This window comes from Trachemys scripta, chromosome 2 (genome assembly GCF_013100865.1).
Source record: "Trachemys scripta elegans isolate TJP31775 chromosome 2, CAS_Tse_1.0, whole genome shotgun sequence".
Lineage (NCBI taxonomy): Eukaryota > Metazoa > Chordata > Testudines > Emydidae > Trachemys > Trachemys scripta.
Genome location: NC_048299.1, coordinates 46702898 through 46724957, shown reverse-complemented (window position 1 = coordinate 46724957; position 22060 = coordinate 46702898). Strand labels below are relative to the sequence as shown.

General features: G+C 42.4%; 1 protein-coding gene across 3 annotated transcripts in view; it reads right to left on the bottom strand.

Moving 5' to 3' along the window:
* DYNC1I1 (dynein cytoplasmic 1 intermediate chain 1) overlaps positions 1 to 22060 on the bottom strand; it is a 245094-nt gene that overhangs the window by 79184 nt on the left and 143850 nt on the right. For all 3 annotated transcript variants that reach the window (XM_034760492.1, XM_034760494.1, XM_034760493.1), the window contains exons 9-10: positions 19872 to 19971; positions 14977 to 15102 (exon numbers count right to left, since the gene is read on the bottom strand). In XM_034760492.1, the coding sequence (XP_034616383.1) occupies positions 14977 to 15102; positions 19872 to 19971 (226 nt within the window). The remainder of the gene's footprint in view (positions 1 to 14976; positions 15103 to 19871; positions 19972 to 22060) is intronic.

Genomic DNA, 22060 nt, shown 5'->3' with positions numbered 1-22060 from the left:
TAATGAAATAGAGGTTTTGAATGGGGTCTCCCCCCTTCCCCTAGGTAGCTAAAGCTTTAAAAATATTACATGTCTAACCTTGAAAATGAAAAGGTTAGGTTTTCTACAAATTATATTATATTAAATTGCAGTAATTCAAAATGGTATCAGTGCAAGTGATCAGACAAACAGGATTTGGAACATTTTTTAAAATCATAGAATGTGTAGTATAAGCTACAATGGCTGATGTAGTCTTTAAATTAGGTCTAATAGAAAGAATACTGCAGGTTTAAGCAGAGGAAATGAATGCTCTTGGTAAAGATTCATTACAAATCATGAATTTTAACACATAAAAAGTGAAACCGGGCTGCTAAAAATGACAGCATAACATTTCAAACATGTCACACTCTACCCCCCTCAAAAAAGGCTCTTAGCTGTAACTGTTTATAAAATTTTCTATCCAAGAAAAGCAATATCTTGTCATTTCTTAATTCTTTGATTAATAACTGAAATCTGAGTTTCAAATGAATAAGGAGATATATGCTAAACATTGCTAAAAGCAAAGGAGCATTGTGGTGCTAGCTGACTTCTCTCTTTTTGTTTTTATTCTTCTCAACAGCGTTCATATGTGTCATAGTGTTAATTACTAATTTTGAAACTACACTCATTTTTGTATTAGCACACATATCATGGACCGCTTACTATTATGTTGTTATAATTTACACAGTATCTTTGGCATGCATAGTGCTTTACAGGGGGATATAAAGGTGAGGTTCCGTTCCAGATAATGATATAGCAAAGTTATAATGAAAAACAGTTTTGGAAGATGTTGGGAGTATAAAGGTAAACAAAAGGGAAGGGATATAGCTCTATGGGACAAAGTTCCTTTCAGAACAGAGCTAAATGTTAATGGCATCATAGATTTCTTGAGATTTTCCTCCCACACTTTGAGTTATGAAATTTACCATTGTTTTATTATAAAGAAATGAAGTCAGTTTCAAATGGAGTTCGAGTTGATAGGCTTTGTGGAAAAATATGAATTACTTTTCATTTAATTCTAGCAGCTGTTACAACCAATGGACTGCAGTAATACTGTGAAGGTTCAGTGTCAACATAAATGGTAGGATATGGTCCTTTCCTACAACATTTCATCCGGGTGAGATCCTTGGTCTCAATAGAGATCGCTAAACCACTTCCCATGGGTCACATTCCACCTTTGAGTGCGTCAGTACAATTTCTGTTGACTTCCATAGAAGCCATTCACAAGCATCAAAAAGCCCAAAGTAGCTCAACTGATAGTTATTTTACTAGCCAATGGCTAGCGGCAAGCTACATAGATAAGAGAAATAAGGAAAGATGGCTAGGTTAGCAATAGAAATGAGCAGGTATAGTGAGTGCATCAGAGCTTAAGGCGCAGTTTTCTGAAATTTATCAATATACGCGAGATCAACCTTCTGGGAACCTGAGAAGATTACATATATTAGTCCAAGATATTCTTGAGATGGAGTGAAAGACATAGAATTTTACTCTTACATGCAAGACTGGTTTTTACAAGGTTTTGGCATAAATCACTGCTAACCAAATTTAGGATCAAGGGTATTAATCCAGATGGCAGACATAGAAATATTCCCTATGCAGAACTCTTGTTTGAGTTCAACCGAAAAGGAATTCTCAGATTTAAAAAAAAAGAGAACAAAAGCTTCATCAAGAGATAGCAGGGATGGGGAGACCCATTAATTAAAGTAGCCTTTAGTTGATAAAGGAGCATCCGGCACTGGGGAGAGCAATTCTGAAATAGGCTGGAAAGAGAAATCTCTCTGAGCAAAGGAGCAGTTGACTTAGTTGCAGAGAACATGGCCAACATCTGCTTCCTCCGTTCAGAAGAACATATATGTTTCAATTGTGGACAGTGAGGACATTTCATGGGAGACTGTGAAAAGTCTCCCAATCCTGATTTAGTGCACACATGCCAAGAACAGGGCAGGGCAGAGTACTTAGAAGGGCCCAGAGGCATCTACAAGAACCAGTGTGGTAGTTACTGGGCATGCTTAGTAGCTGCCTCTGAAGTTATGCAGTGGGTTTCCATTAAGGGCAAACAGTCTGCTGGGCTCCAGCCATCCACCATCTGAGATCTGAGCCAATTTGACTTCAGTAGGGAATGGTTATAAAGGGGAGTTGGAGACAGCCCTGTGGACTCAGCAGCTAACAACACATGTGGTGAGATCTGCATCTCAGAGCCTGTGCCACTTTGGATCCAGGCTACAGACTCCCTGTCTCTCTGGAAGCTGAGGAGACTGTCACCTACTGACTCTGCTGGCCATGAAGATCTTTGGACTGTTTAAGTTGAAGAAATTCTAAGGGATCTGTAGGGGAACTGTGGAGCTGCCAGTCTCCTCTGATTCTGAAGAATCTAGGTGACACATGCATTTTTGATGTGAGACTCAGAGGTCATCTCTGTGAAAAGATTAGAGGGGTGTGTGTATATATGTGTGTACACTCAGGTATACCTTCCACAGAAGTTTATGTAAGAGCAACAGTATGGGGAAACCTGGGTGGGAAAACACCAACAGAGTTCCTGTGTGAAAGCTGTTTAAGAAAACTTTGCACAAGTATTGCAAATGCTAGTTGCAGATATTTATATTTTAAATGTTATTCTTTAAGAAATTGTATGGCACTTCCTCTTGCCACTGTAATACTTTAAAAAAAGGTCTTGAAAGGACTGAGCTCTGGCCTTTGCTTCAGCAAAGAAGTAGGCTGAAGTGCAGGAAAAAAGAGGGAGTGTTTTAGTTTCACATATTACCTCAGCACCTCGCTAACCCATTACACACACACATACACACACACCTCCTGTGGATTTGGGTGCTCGGCACCTTTGCAAAACAAGCCTCTGGAGCACATAATACATCTGAAGGAATTTATGTTGACTTTGAAAGAGCAGACAACAACAAAGGAACCAAATGAGGGGAAAAAAGCAACTCTAGCCAACACCAGCCGCTAAATATAGTCTTTCACTTACCTCAGTGCATTTAATTCTAAGATATGCCTTTCTGATTCCATCCATTCAGTTGAAAAGGGGAAGACCACACCAAGATAAGCAATGAAGAGTGGTCAAACACATAACTTAATAACAGTGTATAGAAGCCACTACAGAAAAACTAAGGAGGAATGAAACATTTTGTGGTGCGGTTGAGTGGCTGATTACTATACTCAATCCACCAATATTTTCCAAGCACGGACAGCTTTTATTGAAATTAAAATAGAAAACACAAGGCCCATATCCCACAAAAAATTGACAGTTTACTAAAAACATGGAATCTACCAAATAAGTATGACTGCATGGCACTGTAGGAAAAGGACAGAAATAGATGCTGCTACTAAAGATGCCATACTGCAAAAAATATTTGTTTGTGATTATGCTAAAAGTCTATCTGACTTTTAAATGATATATGCATTTGAAGAAGTGGGCTGTAGTCCACGAAAGCTTATGCTCTAATAAATGTGTTAGTCTCTATGCACACCCCATCTATGGCCCCACAAAGTTATAAGTACTCCTTGTGCTTTTTGAGGATACAGACTAACAGGTGCCACAAGTACTCCTGTTCTTTTTGCGGATACAGACTAACACGGCTGCTACTCTGAAACCTGTCTAAATGATTACTGCTTCCTGAAATAAAAGATGCTGCACATAGCCTCTTCTCCCTAAAAATATGCTGAATGAAGTTACTTCTCCCATAAATAAATTGCCAATAAATTGCCCAGGGAGGTGTGGAATCTCCATAATTGGAGATGTTTAAGAGCAGGTTAGACAAACATCTGTTAGGGATGGTCTAGATAATACTTAGTCTGGCTATGAGTGCAGGGGACTGGACTAGATGACCCCTTGAGACCCCTTCCAGTCCTACGATTCTATGACTCTGTGATTTTCAGTGTCAGATGTGTACATAACACTGCACTTCTGAGATGTTTGGAAGAGTCACTGCAGAGAAATAGGCAATGAATAGCTCAAGAATTCATCTAAAAAATAAATCAAAATATAGTCAAATAAAGTGTATGACTTTTTTTTGAGGTCACTACGATTACAGATTAGAACTTCTTAAAACGTATAAAAAACAATGCACAAAGAGTCCACTAAATTAGAAAAGAAGTTTCAATTTGACCTATTTGTAACCCTTTTCTGGTCAGCTAATACCTATGGCTTCTGGCTTCCTCTCCCACTCACTCATGAAGTAACTGATTTATTTTAAAATCTGGTATCTAGGTACCTACTCCCTGATCCGCTGGCAGGACTGCTGGACAACAACCCCTATTGAGGGTCTGGGGGTGGGCGGGAGCAAGCCCGCTCACATCTGAAGGCCCCTCCCTAAGGGTATGAGCTACCGGATCCAGATCTCAAGTAAATAGTGGGGACAACTAATGACAAACAGGGACAGGAGTGAGGGTCACGGGTTCATAAGCAGGGAGCCAGAGTAGAGAACCCGGGACAGCGCCCCCTGCTCCTAGAAAGCATCTAGGAAGCCAATGGACGCAGCCCAGAGGAACTCTGCCCAGATACATGAGCGAAGGGAGGAGCAGAAGTAGGTCCCACAGTTGCAGAGTACCTTCCCTTCCAGCATCCTCCTCCTGGTATGGTGGATGGCCACCTTGACCAGCGCCAGGAGAAGGTTGATGAGGAGGTCTTGTAACTTTGTAGGGCCATAGATGGGGTGTGCATAGATCAGGAGGTGTGGGGAAAAGTGCAGCCAGAACATGAAAAGAAGGTTCTGGAGGAGCCAGAAAAGGGGCTGCAACCTGGCACATGTGAGGTAGATGTGTGCCAGGGTCTCCTTCACGCCACAAAAGGGGCAAGAGTTGGGCGGGGGGTGAACCATACCAAGTACACGGGCCTTGGAACCAGGGTGGAATACACACTGGCCCACCAGGGTGCCTCACCCTCCACAGATGGTAGGAGTTCCTGCCACTTGGTGTCAGGCTGGGACACAAGGGTGAGGAAATGAAAGGTGTGGAGCATGACTGTGTACAGCTGGGATAGGTGCAGTTCATGCAGCTGGCTCAGGTTATGCAGAGGGAGTGGCTGTGGGGAGCTCAAGGGGCCAGGGCCCAATGACAAGATCCAGAGGGCCAGGGGTGAAGGGCAGGCGGGGAGCATCCTCCCGCAGGACTCCGTCAAGGAAAACCCAAGAGGTGGAAGGTAAGGCTGCCCTCAGCTCCTGGAGTAAGTACTAGGGGGTAGGAGGGCCAAGCACCAGTGGATACACCCAGGCCTTCCCCTTCCTCCCACCCCAGTTGTAGTTCAGCAGGTCCGGTTAAATCAGAGCCCTCGGAGGCGGCGGAGGAAGGCACATGGCACAATGCTATGATGGACTACCTGCACCATAAAGGAGTCTCTGCAGGGCCTGGAGGCAGAAGACATGGAACTGACTGTGCAGAGCAGACCCTGTCTTCCTTCCTCCAGGGGGAGACTCAGAATCCCCGCAGAGACCCAGTGCAGCCCTGGCAAAAAGAACTCCAGAGTTAGCTGCTCAAGGCGGGCCAGGGTACCCTGCAGGCTCAGGGTGTTGAGCCGGTGCCAGAGCATGGACAGGACCAGCTGGTTAAACATCAGTGCCCTCCCTTGCAGGGAAAGGCATCAGAGCAGTCCTGTCCACCTCCACAGCTGCTTACTCCAAGTTGTGCCAGTTCTCTGGTGGGGAGGGATGGGGGGTGGAAAGGTAGATGCCCAGATAGAGCAGCGGACCCACACTCCACCAGGTGGCCTGGAGCACAGGTCGGAGAGAGCTCGTCTGCCCCAACCATCAGCCCAGAGCTCTTGACCAGGTGACCTGGGAAGAGGAGACCACCAGACAGACAGTTTGGCAGGCCTCCACCCACGCCAGATGTCCAGGTCCTGGACCACGAGGAGCACGTTGTCAGCATACACTGACAGGAACACCCGCAACTCTGGCTCGTGGAGCACCAACCCCGTCAACCTCCTGTGAAGGAGAAGAAGGAAGGGCTCGACGGCCAGAGTGTACAGTTGGTCTGACAGCGGGCAGCCTTGATGCCCTCCTCAACCAAAGATGGCAGGTTCAGTCAGGGTCTAGTTGAGCCAAACACTGTGGAGGCGTACAGCACATGAAGAAAACCTACAAACTGGGGCCCGAAGCCAAATGCATGCAGAGTGCCTCGGAGATACCCATGGGCCACCCCGTAGAATGCCTTCTTCTGGTCCAGGGACAGGAGGGCGAATGACAGACCATCGCCATACCTGAGCAGATGAAGATCCCAGACCAGATAAAGATTATCAAAACTGGTATGGCCCGGGATGGTATAGGTCTGGGTTGGATGGACCACAACCACCTGCATGGACCCCAGCTGCAGTGAGATGGCCTTTGCTATGACCTTGTAGTCCATGATGAGGATTGAGCTGGAACACCAAGTCCGAAGGTCACGGTGGTCCCCCATCTTGGGCAGCAGGGCAAGCACAGCTAGCCTACATGACAGGGGGAGCACCCCACTCCCTAAGGAATCGACCCAGATGATGGCGAGGTGTGGGCCAAGGACATCCCAGAACATGAGGTAGAACTCCACTGTCAGCCTGTCCATGCCTGGGGATCTATTAATGGACATCAGATGAAAGGTTTCCAAAAACTCAACCAGAACAACAGCACCTCCATGACAGCCTCTTCCTCCAGCAGCAGCAACTCCTCCAACAGCAGCAGCAAGCAACCAGTCAGGAGAGGCCGCAGTGTAGATGGTGTCACACACACACTCTCTCTGGGAAGATGGCCAGAAGGTTCCCAATAAACAGCACAAGGTGTTTTACTAGAAAAAAGCCCTCTGAGCTGTTTGTGGGCTAGAAAGTAGCCAGTGAGGCTGGCCCTGACACCCCTGGGGACTTGTCTGGGATTCTTAGCTGGCATGAGGATTTGGTGGCCCAGACAATGGAGGAGACACTGCAATGGCTGTTTACAAGTGCAAAACCTGGACAGGGTGGGGACACTTGTCCCCTGAGCCCCCCCAATTGGTGCCACTGATACATAGCCAAATACAATGATCATTTCTGAGCAACAGAATGTTGATAAAGATTTAAAACGTCTTAAAGTTCTCGAGGCCTGCTGATTCTTCCTCTGAAATGTGCCCTCTTTCTCTCCCTGAGACATGCAAAGCCTCAAATGCTTGTTTAGACTTGAATCCTATTTAAAGTTTAGGTCATCCTATCAGGGAAGAGAAACAACATCATGGGACACAGATGATTAATCACACATAAACAATGGACAATGAGTAACAGTAACCTTAGCACTTGTGGATAATCCAGAGGTTATCACTTATTTGCACAATGAAAACAATACCAAACATGATATTAATCTCTACTAAAAAAGCAGTAGAGGATGAAACTGAAAATACTGTAATACTGTTATGAATTGATGCTCTGGGTATGCTATCACCTTGAATCCTGGGCTAGATCCTCAGGTAGTGTAAGTCAGTGTAGCTCCATTGAATATATACTGATTTATACCAGCTGATGTTCAGGCCCACTGTGGTCAGTTTTGGTCATCCCCATCCAAAAAATGCTATACGGTGGAGGGGAATCCTGGAAAGCTCTTGTTAAAATGCTACCACCAAACTGAAGAGAGAGTCAATGTGATATGCTGCAATTCACTCCCTCTCTAGAGGCTGCCAAACCATTCCTACAAGGAATGGCTCATCCATGGGGCCTTATACAATACTTCGGAAATGCACAGTTTTGCCTTTGGAATGAATCTCATTGCCATAGGAATCCACCATGTTCCAGAGGGAGGGTCCACGAACCTTCCCATTTGAAATTACACAGGCTGAAGTCTCTGCTATATTATCAATATGCACAGTATATTTGTGATTACCAAAGAACACTCATAGTGAAAAGCATTTAACAAATCTTCCCTTGGAAGGGGTGTTGCCTTCCTCTTTGGTTATGTTTCCGATAAAACGTTTTTGCTTACATAGGAAAACAAATGAACAAACTCATGGCCCTCATTCTTCCCTGTCTCTCCACTTCTACCACCGCATGCACCCTTGTGGTGCTGGGATTTATGATGAGCTAAAGGAGAAAACAATTTGTGGCACTTCCTTGTTAAAATATTGGCAGCAGCATGTCATTGGATATATCCAGAAAGAGAAAAAGTCCAGAGAAGGGTAAAAAGAAGAAATGATGAAGCAAAGGGAGATTTCCAAATCAGAAGAGATTAAAAATACAAGGACTGTCTTGTTTCTGTTTTGAAGAAAGGAGAAAAGGAGGTAATGTGATGGAAATATATAAAATCATAAATAATAGAGAGAAGGTGAGCTGGGTGTTATTTAGTCTCTCCCCTTCTAAAACATAACAAGGGAATAGTCAACGAAATAAAAAAGCAACATATTTAAAAATGATCAAACATTTTACACAATATATAATTAATCTGTGAAACGTACTGCCACCCACACTACATTAATGAGCCAAAGTCAAGGGCGCTGGAACAATTTACATAGTGGGGGAGCTGCGAGCCATTGAACCAAACTAAATCCTGTATATGAGAGTAACTACTTCAAATTAAGGGGTGCAGCAGCACCCCCAGTTCCAGCAGCTATGGCCAAAGTACTTAGTAGGATTTTTAAAAGAATTAGATGTTTATAAGAATAGCAAGAACATAATCACCAGTTACAATAGCTAAAATAAGAGAGACAAGGCGGGTGAGGTAATATCTTTATTGGACCAACTTCTGTTGGTGAAAGAGACCAGCTTTTGAGCTCCATAGAGCTCTTCATCAGGTCTGTTATGGGGAGATCAGCCCCCATGCTTCAGGACATAACAACTAGGGTTCAGATTTTTGAAGCTATTTAGGTGTTGCTGCACTCGGCATTGCAATGCCTAACTGATTTGGAAGCCTAAATCTCATTTTCAAAAGTGATTTAGGCACTTAGAAGCCTAAATCGTATACACTGTCACAGGGATTTTGGCTCCACAAGTGCCCAAATTTTGACAATGAGACTTTGGATCATAAATCAGCTAGGCATTGCAATACTGAATACAGCAATGCCTAAACATTCTTAAAAACCTGAGCCTAGCTGCCTGGTGTTAAGAAAAAACTCCTCTATTAACAGATTACTGCATAACTGACCTTGTGGCAACTATAAACCTTCCACTGAAGCATTTGCTACTGACCACTTTCAGAAAGAATACTGGACAAGGCAGACCATGGATGTGATCAGCTATGGCAATTCCAATGGTCTCGCAAAATATTACAATAAACAACAAACACTAAAAAGCTTTACAGCCCATTGTAATGAATTTTACTTATAACCATCTTTAATATATACTGAAAAAGATATAGAAGTAAGGTTATGACTCCTGACATGGAATTTCAAACATTCACAGAATTTACTCTAAAGCTGAAATCATTTAAGGTTCTGTCCAGATGAAGTTCACTTATCTGATTAATGGTCTATAGAGGATCCACAAGCGTACTGCTGCTGATGCTATAACACCATATCTGGGGGTATTTCCTAGAGCTTGGTTTGAAATGGGTTCATAATTTTTTTCTCAGAACTAGTTTGCATGGGTTCTTTGGCTGTGCAGTTTGAAAACACTCACATCTGTAATGTCCAGTTTCCTCATGTCTGAATCTCATTACAAAGCTGCTATTTAAAAGGCAAAGTCTGATTTTGTGGATGATCAGGTGGGTTCACTAGAACCAGAACTTGGACTAGTGAGCAAAATATAATTCTGGGTTTAGGGGATATAAAAAAGGCATTTAAATGGGAAGGAATGCAGTAATTGAAAAAACAAAAAGTCCATCTCTCCCTCTTACTTCATCTGTCTCAAAAATACGTTGTTAATGTAGAGTTATGTTATATACAGTATGTTGTAAGTTGAAAACATTAAACATCTGAAAGTCACATCAGAACATAAAAAAGTGAAGGTTCCACAAATGTCACCACACAGCATGTACCTACTGGCAATAAAAACGTGGAATCCAGGAAATTCATAGATACTACAACAATTTGAGAAACTTTTCATGTAATTGAATACAATTCAATATGCAATATATTCTACTCAAGTACAAGTTCCTGTTTCTCCTCCGTGCAGAAAAAGAAAGGCTTCAGCCTGTGTCTATTAATGTTGTACTCTGGCATGTGTGGCTGATTTATGTGGAGTGCTCAAAGTAAAGGGTACATATCTGGCCTGCATCTGCTATATCTCAGAGGCATACTGAGAGTGTTGTAGCCTGATTGATAAGCGGGTATTTGCTTTTATCTACTATGCAATAATTGAAAGGGTTCTGCTTCCGAATTAGCTACAGTAGTGAGGTTGTCAACAGAACGAGGACCGTGAGGAGCACATGAGAAACAGTCCATTATGTGCTCTCTGACTAGCAATGTTATAAAATTTGTTAGTCAAACCAACAGGATCACAACCACTATAATATAGGAAAGGAGATAGAGCCAAAACAACATTGTCCAACACTTGCATACTCACATCATCCCTTTTGGGGAACCCCAAAATAGGTGAAGCGATCTGCATATGGTCATTCTAACGTATCCCACTGCCCACAGGCTAGGTCTTACCTTTCATAGGCAGTTACGCTGCCCCCCACAATATATTATAATATTTAATGATGGTTTCAACTTTCTTTCCTTGTACGTACTTCCACGTAACAATATTAGGGTCCCTATCTTCACTAGGTCTATTAATCATTTACATTATTCTTACATCAATTAGTTGCCATGGTACACCTGCAGTTAGTTCATGTAAGTTTTGGTTAAGCTCAACATACTTTTAAACTTTCCTAAAATTCCAGAAGTATACTTCTGCAGTACCTCCCTTTGCCTTTCCCTATCATGTACCACTCTCATTTATTGTAATCCTTATCTTGTGACTTAAGGTCAATCTATTGGTTAAATACAACTTACCTAGTAACCGCATATGTCATCACTGCCTTAGCTAAGGCTATTCTAAGCTATTCTAAGCTAATTGTCATGCAGGCCTGAGGCCTGTAGGTCCTTTTGTTACAGCTTTATCTATAAAAAGAACAGGAGTACTTGTGGCACCTTAGAGACTAACAAATTTATTAGAGCATAAGCTTTCGTGGGCTTTATTTATGCTCAAATAAATTTGTTAATCTCTAAGGTGCCACGAATACTCCTGTTATTTTTATAGATAAAGCTGTAACAAAAGGACCTACAGGCCTCAGGCCTGCATGACACAAGTACTCCTGTTCTTTTGCGGATTCAGACTAACACGGCTGCTACTCTGAAACCTAGCTTTATCTATGTTTTACTCATAAATAGCTTTTACATATCTGGATGGGTACAGGATGACCTAAATGGAGATGGTGGTATTTCTAGTCATTATATACATATTTGTATAGGCTGAGTTTAAAGATCATAGTGGAGTAGAAGATGATGGAGGGTGTTGTCTATGGAGTCTATGTGGAAGATAATATGTGATCACTGTGGGAGGACAGCTGTGAGCAGATCAGGCGTCTTGCCTGCACAGGACATTTTGGTTACCCATGATCAATAGATGTTTTTCCAAGACCTCAGATATGTGGAAATACAGGGACAAAGGATGGGGAGGTGTTGTGGGAGGCAGCTGATCAAGGCAAAACTTTTGTCATGCCTGGGCAATGTAGCTGTAATGAAGAATGTACATTCACCTATAACTGCTGAACAGTCACAGTATCAGCTGGATCTGAAGGATAGGGATATTCTGCAGGGAGACTTGAATGACTTTCTGAATTGGAGTATCAGAAATAGGATGAAATTTAATAGTGAAAAGTGTAAGGTTATGCATTTAGGGATGACTAACAACAATTTTAGTTACAAGCTGGGGACGCATCGGTTAGAAGTAACGGAGGAGGAGAAAGACCTCGGGGTCCTTGTAGACCGCAGGATGACTATGAGTCGACAATGTGACGTGGCGGTGAAAAAAGCCAATGCGGTCTTGGGATGCATTAGGCGAGGTATATCTAGTAGGGATAAGGAGGTGCTGCTTCCGTTGTACAAGGCGCTGGTGAGACCTCATTTGGAGTATTGTGTGCAGTTCTGGTCTCCCATGTTTAAAAAAGATGAACTCAAACTGGAACGAGTACAGAGAAGGGCCACTAGGATGAGCAGAGGAATGGAAAACCTGTTGTATGAAAGGAGACTAGAGGAGCTCGGGTTGTTTAGCCTGACCAAACGAAGGCTGAGGGGGGATATGATTGCTCTCTTTAAATATATCAGAGGGATAAATACCAGGGAGGGAGAGGAATTATTCCAGCTCAGTACTAATGTGGACATGAGAACGAATGGATATAAACTGGCCGTGGGGAAGTTTAGGCTTGAAATTAGATGAAGGTTTCTGACAGTCAGAGGGGTGAAATATTGGAACAGCCTTCCGAGGGAAACGGTGGGGGCGAAGGACCTGTCTGGTTTTAAGATTAAGCTAGATAAGTTTATGGAGGGAATGGTTTAATGGGATAACATGATTTTAGTCAAAGGAACAGCGTGCCATGGCAGGTAAATAGTATAATGGCTAATGAGGGTCAGGCTGGAGAATCTTGCCTACGTGCTCAGGGTTTTACTGATCGCCATATTTGGGGTTGGGAAGGAATTTTCCTCCAGGGTAGATTGGCAGAGGCCCTGGAGGTTTTTCGCCTTCCTCCGCAGCATGGGGCAGGGATCGCTAGCAGGAGGATTCTCTGCTAACTGAAGTCTCTAAGCCACAGGATTTGAGGACTTCAACAGCAGAGTCAAGGGAAAGGGTAGGGACGGCTTTGTGGCCTGCATCATGCGGGAGGTCAGACCAGATGATCATAATGGTCCCTTCTGACCTTAAATTCTATGAGTCTATGAGTCTATGAAGGAAAACTGGGCATAGCTGATACAAGACATAGTGAAGTGTCTGAATCAGGACTCTGAGTCAGGGAATATTCCCTTGCAAAACTGTAATGTATATGATACAAGGCTAAATAATACAGTTGGTTTCCACTAACTAATAGAATAACAACATGATGATCTAGAGAACTGACTTCCAGACTCTGAGTAGCATACATTTTTTTTCGTATTTTCCATCTGAATCAGTTAGCTCAGCTAAAACAGCCTGTATTGAAGAGACCAAGTGAAATGCTTTCTGCTGCCCCTCTAAATCACATGGGGTATGCTCAGCCAATCCGGGACACAGGAGAAATTCTATGTGATACCTTCCCAGAAACCATGGTTCAGATTTGGCTCCAACTTAAAATGGCACTGGGGAACATGAGCATCAACATGTCTGTGGATACCCTGGCACAACACCACAATATTTCCCATAGACACAGAATCTGAGCTCGTTGTCACTGTAGGAGAGGTTAACCCAAGTTGTTGCATGAAGGCACTGTGCTACATGACTATCCCAAAAGACAGAGATTTTCAGGGGTCCAGACCCAATGCTTGTATCATATCATGGCAGAAAGTGAGGAGATCTACCCTACCTGCTATGGGAGAAGTAAGAAGAAACTCAATTAGTCAAATCTTGAAGACATCTTTGTGCCTTGAGGGGATGAATCTGGCTCCATACTGGTTCATTTCCATGAACTGATTTAGCTTTAAAGTGCACGTCCTGGCAGATTTTTAATTCATGGGGTATATTATTCTCTCTGTCTTCCCCTTCCCATACAGGACTGGTCAGAATCTGGCCATTAACTTGAATAAAACCATATTCCTTTTGAATATGCAATGGGTATTTTCTCCACTTTAATATTTTGTTTAGAACATGAAGCTGCACGAATATCTTAAAATGATCTGAACATAATTAGGATGCCATGCTCTCAGATGTGTTGAAGGGACATATCAGACTGCCAAATAGGATACCAAGAAAAAAAATGTTCTTATTTCAAAGATAAAAATATGTATGGCATATTTATTGTGCAGGCCCAGCTTCTTGTGGAGTTGCTTTTGGGATAGTAAATTAGAAAAGCATGTGAATTTAAGGTTACAGGTTGAAGCAGTTACTCCAATTCCAGCAACTCCCTCCCACTATGTTACATCTGATAATGTACCAAAGTCCAAACATAAATTTAGTTCAAAAAGATCTTTGGTCCTTAAATGTAAAATGACCACTCAGTTTACACAGCTAGCCAGGCAATACATATTCTTCCAAAAGAAGCAATTTTTACCACAGCATAATCTGCAGTTTACTAATCCCCAATTGTAAAATTTTACAAACTGAAACTTTTCCACATGCTTTTTGCATGCCAGGATTCCAAACATAATTACAGTGGAAGGGTATTAATAAAGGGGCTGGAGTCTTGAACCAAGCCATGCTCCATCATTTGGGCAATGTGATGGAAATAGAGAATATGAGCAGAAAATTCAGATGATTTCAGGCTATGTCATGTGAAATAGAAAAACAATGGGGAAAGAAGTGTAAACATGCACAAGGAAATGAAGCATCAGACTATTTTTAAATTGTCTATAGACTTCTGAAGAAGCTTGGCCATGCAATAGCATTGAGTGAAAGTAAATGGTAGCTGGATAGCCCATAGGATAGTCAAATGCTAATTTGTTGAAGAATCCTCATATTGCTTAAGTCATTTTTACCAAGATATCAGCAAAATGAATGTTCAGAAATGTGATGTATATTTAAGCATTTTAAAGTTGAAAAATCAAATTGAACATCAGAGGAGTGAGAGTAGGCAGCTTGGGACACAGAGGACGCAAGGAAGTGAACGTGGGTGGGAAAGCATATGTTGCTGCCTGGATGAGGAAGTGGTACACCACAGTTACTTCATAAGTGCAAGGTCTTTATAAACTAATTCTTTTAGGGGTTGTTTTAAATAGAGAATGACACTTAGTCCCTGACAGGGCTACATTATTGTTTCACAAGGATTGATGCTTTCTCAAAACATTAGACTGCTGCTTGTACTTTTTCCAAAATTGTCTATTTTTAACCTTGGCCTCTTCATCCAAGCAATAGGCAGATGGGTTGCATAGCCAACTCTGTTTTGCCTAGTAGGAAATGAATGGCTTACTGAATCTTACCTGACAATGGAAAACATATTCTGGTGTGGTTTTCTTAAACTTCATGTTCCAAACTAAGGCCACCCCATCTGGCTCATGTGGAGCATCTTCGTTATTGTTATAAGAAGCAACCATCAATTCAGGGTACTAGACACGAGAGAACATGCAGTAGGATTAGATTCTGTTTTGGGGATGAAGAAACTATGTGAAATCATATGAGACAGAAGCAATCATTTCTCACGCTACATGTGGTAACAAGTATCTGGTTTTAATAATAACACACACCACTCCAAACATACTGTTTAGCTACACTTTGGTTTTATATTTTATTAGTAAAGTCCTTAAAGATTTCTCTGTTGGCTTCATATAGCGTCCTCTCAGATATCACCAGGATAACATTATTTACTGTAGGTAGTTCTCTAAAACATATAACTTAAGAAAGACTTCAGATATTCAAACTTTGCTATGAAAAAGGTCCCGTTACAGAAATTCTACTAAGAGTGAAATCTGAAAATTTAATTTGAATGCTTAAAACATTTCCTTTCTGAGACTATGAAATTTTAGTCTCCATCAATTTATACAATATATATATTTATATTATTTATAGAATAATATAATATATATATATATGTATATATATATATATATAATATTCAAACAATAGATCAGCTTTTATTCTGAAGTCCACATTCTTCAGCAGGGTAGAGAGTTGCTTTTTCCTTCTTATTTCAGAATAAGAATAAGGCATCTAGTACAGAAGATTCAAATAACAAATGAAAACCTTCTTCACACAGGGTCTAATTCTGCAAGATGCTGAGGTCCTCTTTTGGAGTGCAGAGTGCCCTCAAACAGGATTTGAGGGCACTCATTACAGTGAAGAACCAGGTCCATATTTTCTAGTACAGTCAATCTCAAAGAAAACATGTATGATGAATTAGACTTTCAGACTATATTGATTTCAATATATTGTTTTCAACTATCATAAGCAAAACTAATTTAAGTATAGGGAGCCAAACATATTTCTGATGTAAGTCTATTTACTTCAATTCAGTTACATCAGGAATGAGAAAAACCAAGAAATCTACTTTATTACAAAAGAATCTAACCTAATCTTGCTGAAAAATAAGCATATATATATATATTTATATAGAACTGGCATATGGGTGAATGAGTACATCATTATGCAAATACTTTATGCAAATACTTGCTTATGTATTTCATAATTTAAGCTAATAAGTGACCATTAAAACTGGCCTGGGCACTTTTACGATCGTTAAAAACCCAGGTATCAAATATCAAGATCAAAATAATAATATTAACAATAATCTACCCACACAACACAAGTCATTTATACTGTTCTCATCCCCCACTTACACACATATATATACTTCAAAAAACTCTATCCCTCAATCCAAATGCCCAAGATCAAAAGACGAGCTTTGTGTCATGTCCAGGTTAGAAGATATGGATTCTGGCAAACCAATGGGGCCCTCATGGAGAATGACTTGTCATCAAGCCTCTCCAGTTTCAACCAAGAGTGATTCAGCGCAAGTTCTTCTTCTGGTATCTGCAGCATTACATAGGAAAGCTGGTGAAATCTCTTAGTTCCAAGCCATTTACCACTGTGCAGGGGAAATGCAGAGCTGGGAGAAACAGCTCTTCAATACAGACAGCTTCTATAAAGATAATGGGCCAAATTAATTCCTGATGTAACTATAATGACTTCATGAATTTGGCCCCTTCTAGTTTGAAGCCTACAAAGGCATTTTTAAAAAATGTTTTAAAACCTTTTTTCACCCTCCCCCCATCCTTCAAAAGTTCCTTTGGAGCAAAAAAAAAAAATAGAGCTGAGTGTGATAGAAAAGACCTAACTTGTGTCCATTTTTATGGACCAGTGTTTCATACAGCTGATTATGTTTTTATTCAAGTTTTATCATTCCTAAGTAGAATAGAGGCCAGATCCCAGACCCCTCTTCCCATGTGTGAGGGAATATTTGGTTAGCATAGGGCTGCCATAGCTGCTTTCATTTCACCTCCTCTCCCAACTCCAATGTATGGGACATTCTGGGGAAAAGGAAACGTGGCTGGGTTGCACCTACATTCTGGCATTCCCTGGCTGCTGGAACAGCCCTTACGGGCCATTGGCACCTGATACAAAGTACAGCATCCTTAAGACTGATCTGCTTTACACCAGAAACCAGCCAATCCCTCCCAGGATTGTGAGAGAGGTAAAGACAGCTTAACTGTGTACCTAAGTATCTGTTTACCGGCAAAGTTGCCTATTTGGGGCTAGTTCATTCTCCTGTAGAAAGCAACTGGAGGTTTCTAAGTGACTTTATGGTAGCCTGTCTGAGCACAAACAAATGCCAGCTTGTAAGTTAACAGTTTGAATGCATTCTGGAGTCATAGTGTGGGCATCAACTTGTAAATTTAGTCCCAACTTTAGATATTCAGTCATTGATTGGCATCATATTGAATTGGACAACCATCATTATGAGGAGTTTTGACTTGAAAAGGTGATTGCTATTGAGAGAGGAGGTGAAGCACTATGAAAATTATCAGGTGGGCACCTCTCAGGGGTTGATGAAGAAAATCCTGACTCCCAGGTCCCCAATCAATGGGTGCACACCAATCCCCCTTTTGGGAAGGCAAGGGTAAATCCCACAGACAAACACCACACTTAGCAATAGGACAATGCTTTTATATGAAGGGAGCAAGCCCAGGGACAAAAACACCACACTTAGGTCCTGTCTACATTAAGGATAGTTTTGTAAAATGTCCCACCCTTGGCCTGCCTTTGGGGTAATCACATGAGAGTCAAGAAGGATCAGAGACACTGTGTGTCTGAACTCTGTAGCTTTTCACTTGTTTTTGGCTTTTTATCTGATATAACCTCATTCTAAACCAAGCAATGTGATTTCCCTCCCTTTTTACATGAAAGTTGAACCTATTTGGGCATTTGCCTGAATAAAAGCTGAGTAAGGACCTAAGACTTTTACCCTTCTTTCTGCAAAAGAATGAGTGGACCACTGGATTGACTTCAATTGTATGAGGGATCCCACATGTCCTGACCCATATATCACAAGTGACTAGGGAACAAGATAATATGTTTAATCAAGGCATCAATGTTCTTTTTATATCTTTTCCAGTTAACCTATTTGCCTTCAGCGTATTTTGCAGGAACAGTTTAATCACAGACAATTGAGTAATGTATTCTGCCGTTCGCCTGATAGGTCAAATACTGTTTGGTACGCTAGGCATTGCATAATGTCAGGGTGGGAGTGTGAGCATACCATAAACCTCTGCTTGGTGAGATACGTCAAGCTTGCTCAAGTTCCTTCTCCATTACATGAACACGACAAAGGAAATGTGAAAAGCCAGAGTGGCCCACCCCCAATGAAATGTGGAGTGGCACTGAGAATAGCTCAACTGCACATGCCAAAGAAATAAGGACTCAGGAGCTACTGGGAGGGGAAGGCAGGGAGGGGAAGGCGGGGCAGGGCCACCCCAGAACAAAGAGGCGGGAAATAGAACATGCTTGTGTGCCTGAGGGGCTGAGCAATTACATCTGGCAGTTTTCTAACTCGGCTTTATCTTGCTGTCCTGGGACTACTAAAAGCTGCCTGTTAGGAAAATATCAGATAAGAATTCCATGTAATTTCCAGCTCCTGAACAAGTGAACAACCATGATAAGCATTTCCTCAGGCTTATACTTGATTTCTGTGTAAATCCATATGTGCTTAAAGGCCACCCACATGCCAGTACATACCTCTTGTAAAATTTATATTCTTAGGTATGAAAGCACAGAAATAAATTCTTAATTTGAGTCTTGGGGAGTCAGTTATATAGACGAAAAAACTCAGTTCACATGCAGATGAGATTATATCCCATTGTTCCTAAAGTATCTTGGATCATGTATGATGTAACCAAGGCACTATGGCTTATGTGACACATTAAAACTAAATTATTTGGGCCCCCTGATCTAATGCAGGACTGTCTCTCCCTGGCTTCCAATGCCTTTCATTCTAACTGCCTGCCAATTCACTGCTTCCCCTCACCTTGTCAACTGTTATTTTAACACACAAAGACCCATCACCAGGTATGGAGGGACAAAAGACAGTCCTACTCTCTTAGGAAGTGTACAGGAGGATGGAGAGAAAATTATTGCTAGTCAGAATCACTGGGGTGCCTATTCCATTGCCTCTCCCCATCCACATACACTGCTCATCTACTTCAACTTTAAGCACATAAACTTTTACACATTAAGCTCCTAAGGTGCTCAGGAGCCGGGATATTTCATGTCCTCCTCATCTGCTGCTCCCCTTTCAACTAGTCACTGCTCCTGTATATCTCAGAGACCTGCAGGAAAGAAGCCCCAGTACTGAAAACCTGGTGTACTCTGTGGCAAGCTGGACCTAAAGTCATCTGTAAGACCCTTCGGTTTTCGTAGCGCTCTGCTGAAAATCTCTGTGGCAGAGTCAGGTACATTCAACATCTTTTTTTAAGGCATTAAATATGAAAAATAAAACAGTCAAAATATTCAATTCTTTGTGCTAGTTATTCCTGCCTGCAATTGTGTTTACTTTATTTGGTCATCAAATTATAAACTTTCAATATGCCACAAACTTTTGTACAGAAAATGTGTAACTGTAGGGTAGAAGTTGTTAGGAGAGTGGAAAACTGGAGGTTTTACCATTTGGGTAGGGTATTAATACATAGTTTAAATATTAAGTCATGATTTTTAACATCAAATACAAACAAAAGACAGATTCAGATACTCACTAGTCTCCCCCTCCCTCTACACACACACTCTTTCATAGCCAATTGTTAACTAATGCCTAATGTCAATGAAACAAAATCTTACCAAATAAAACAGAATCAAAGCTTTATATGTGGTTCACAACTGCAAATCTTACCTGAAGAGACCAATCCATACAGGTGACAACGCGATGCTTTGACCAATGCTCATCATAGAACTGACGATTAAAGGAAAGGTTGGCTCCGGCTTGAACATCTCTGTGTGGATTCAAACAACAAAAAGTATGCTTTAAAGTACCAAGGCTTACTTGCCATGACCACAAATGTAAGGATTTCTGACTGCTCCCTTTTCCCATTCCCTCTTTCCCAGCCTTGTCATCTTCACTTAATAATCCTGTCCTTGGCTATTTGGTGTTATTGGCCAGCTTATCTGGGAGTAACAGAAGAGTCACATTTTTGCATTTGGAATAAATTTGCATACATATTTGACCAAAAGCAGAATTGCTAATTTCCCCCCCAAGCCCTCCCCCATTCAGCTTCTTCAATCACTGTGGACAAACATCCTTGCTGTCACTTAGGCCCACAACCTGGGCATCATCTTCAATTCTGTCCTCTCTCTTGATCCTCACATTCAGGCTTTGTCTAAACCTTGCAAATTCTTTTTGTGTAACATCGCTAAGATACAACCTTTCCTATCCACCCACGCAGCTAAAAGTCTCATTCTGGCTCTCATCATCTCATGTCTTGACTACTGCAACATCCTCTTCTCTGGACTTGACAAATGCAATCTTGCCCCAATCATTTCCATTTGAAATTCTGCAGCAAAGACCATTTTGCTAGTTCATTACTTTGATTGTCACCCCTTCCTTGCATCCTTCCACTGGTTCCCCTTCCTCTATCCATCAAACATGAGCTATTTGTCTTAATTTTCAAGACCATTCTCAGCCTATCCCTACCCCACCAATCATCTCTCTCATGCTACTGAGATGTCACTTCCCACCTCCAATCATCCAATGATTCTAGCCTTCATCTCCCACTTGTTACATTTTCAAACAACGATCCTTTCTCCCATGTTGCCTCTCATGCATGGCAGGAGCTCCCTGTAAACATCCACAAAGCTAGTTCCTTATCTTCCTTCAAATCCCTTCTTAAAACTCTCCTGTGCCATGATGCTTACCAAAAACTTGACAATTGTGAGGCAAGTGGTGAACTGTAACTACTGCCTATCACACTGACTAGCATGATCTCATTGTTTCCTGGTGCTCCTCCATCTGTCCTGTCTGTATCCAGCTGTTGTTTCTTGTCTTATACTTAGATTGTAAGCTTTTGGGGGCAGGGACCATTTTTTGTTTAGGGTTTGTACAGCACCTAGCACCATGGGATCCTAGTCCATGGCTGGAGCTTCTAGGTTCTGCCACAGTTCAAATAATAATAAACAACATATTCCACAGTGCCTATGAAATGCGTATAGTTCTTCTAAAGCCATAATATGCCCCAGCTCCAAACCCACATAAGTTATCGCCACTCAAGTTATAATGACTGTCTGGTCCTATATATGTATTCCCCTATCACATTACCTTCTTGTGTTTATTGTGGATTCACTCATTGCAATGGTCTAAGTAAGGTCTTCAACGTCATCTAGGGTTGCATTGCCAACGGTCTAATTGCACAAAACCAAACACCCTTACCCTGCCATCTGCCTCGCCCTTCCCCCGAGGCCATGCCAATGCCCTGCCCCTTCTCCGAGGCCCCACCCCTTCTCACTTCATCCCCCCTCCCTCTATCGCTTGCTCTCCCCCACGCTCACTCACTTTCACCAGGCTGGGGCAAGGGGTTGGGTGCGGGAGGTGGTGTGGGCTCTGGGCTGGGAGGTGGGACCGAGGGGTTCAGAGTGTGGGAGGGGACTCCGGGCTGAGACTGGGGCAGGGGATTGGGGTGCAGGAGGGTGTGGGCCGCGCAGACTCTGGGAGGGAGTTTGGGTGCAGGAGGGGGCTCAGGGCTGGGGCAGAGGGTTGGGGTATGGGAGGGGGCGAAGGATGCGGGCACTGGGAGGAAGTTTGGGTGCGGAAAGGGGCTCAGGGCTGGGGCAGGAGGTTGGGGTGCAGGAGGGATGAAGGATGCGGATTCTGGGAGGGAGTTTGGGTGCAATGGGGGCTCAGGGCTGAGGCAGGGGGTTGGTGTGTATGAGGGGGTGAGAGGTGCAGGCTCTGGGCAGCGCTTACCTCGGGTGGCTCCCGGAAACGACCAGCATGTCTGGCTCCGTGTGCTGCCCCTGCCTGCAAGCACTCCCTCACAGCTCCCACTGGCTGCAGTTCCCAGCCAATGGGAGCTGTGGAGTTGGCGCTCT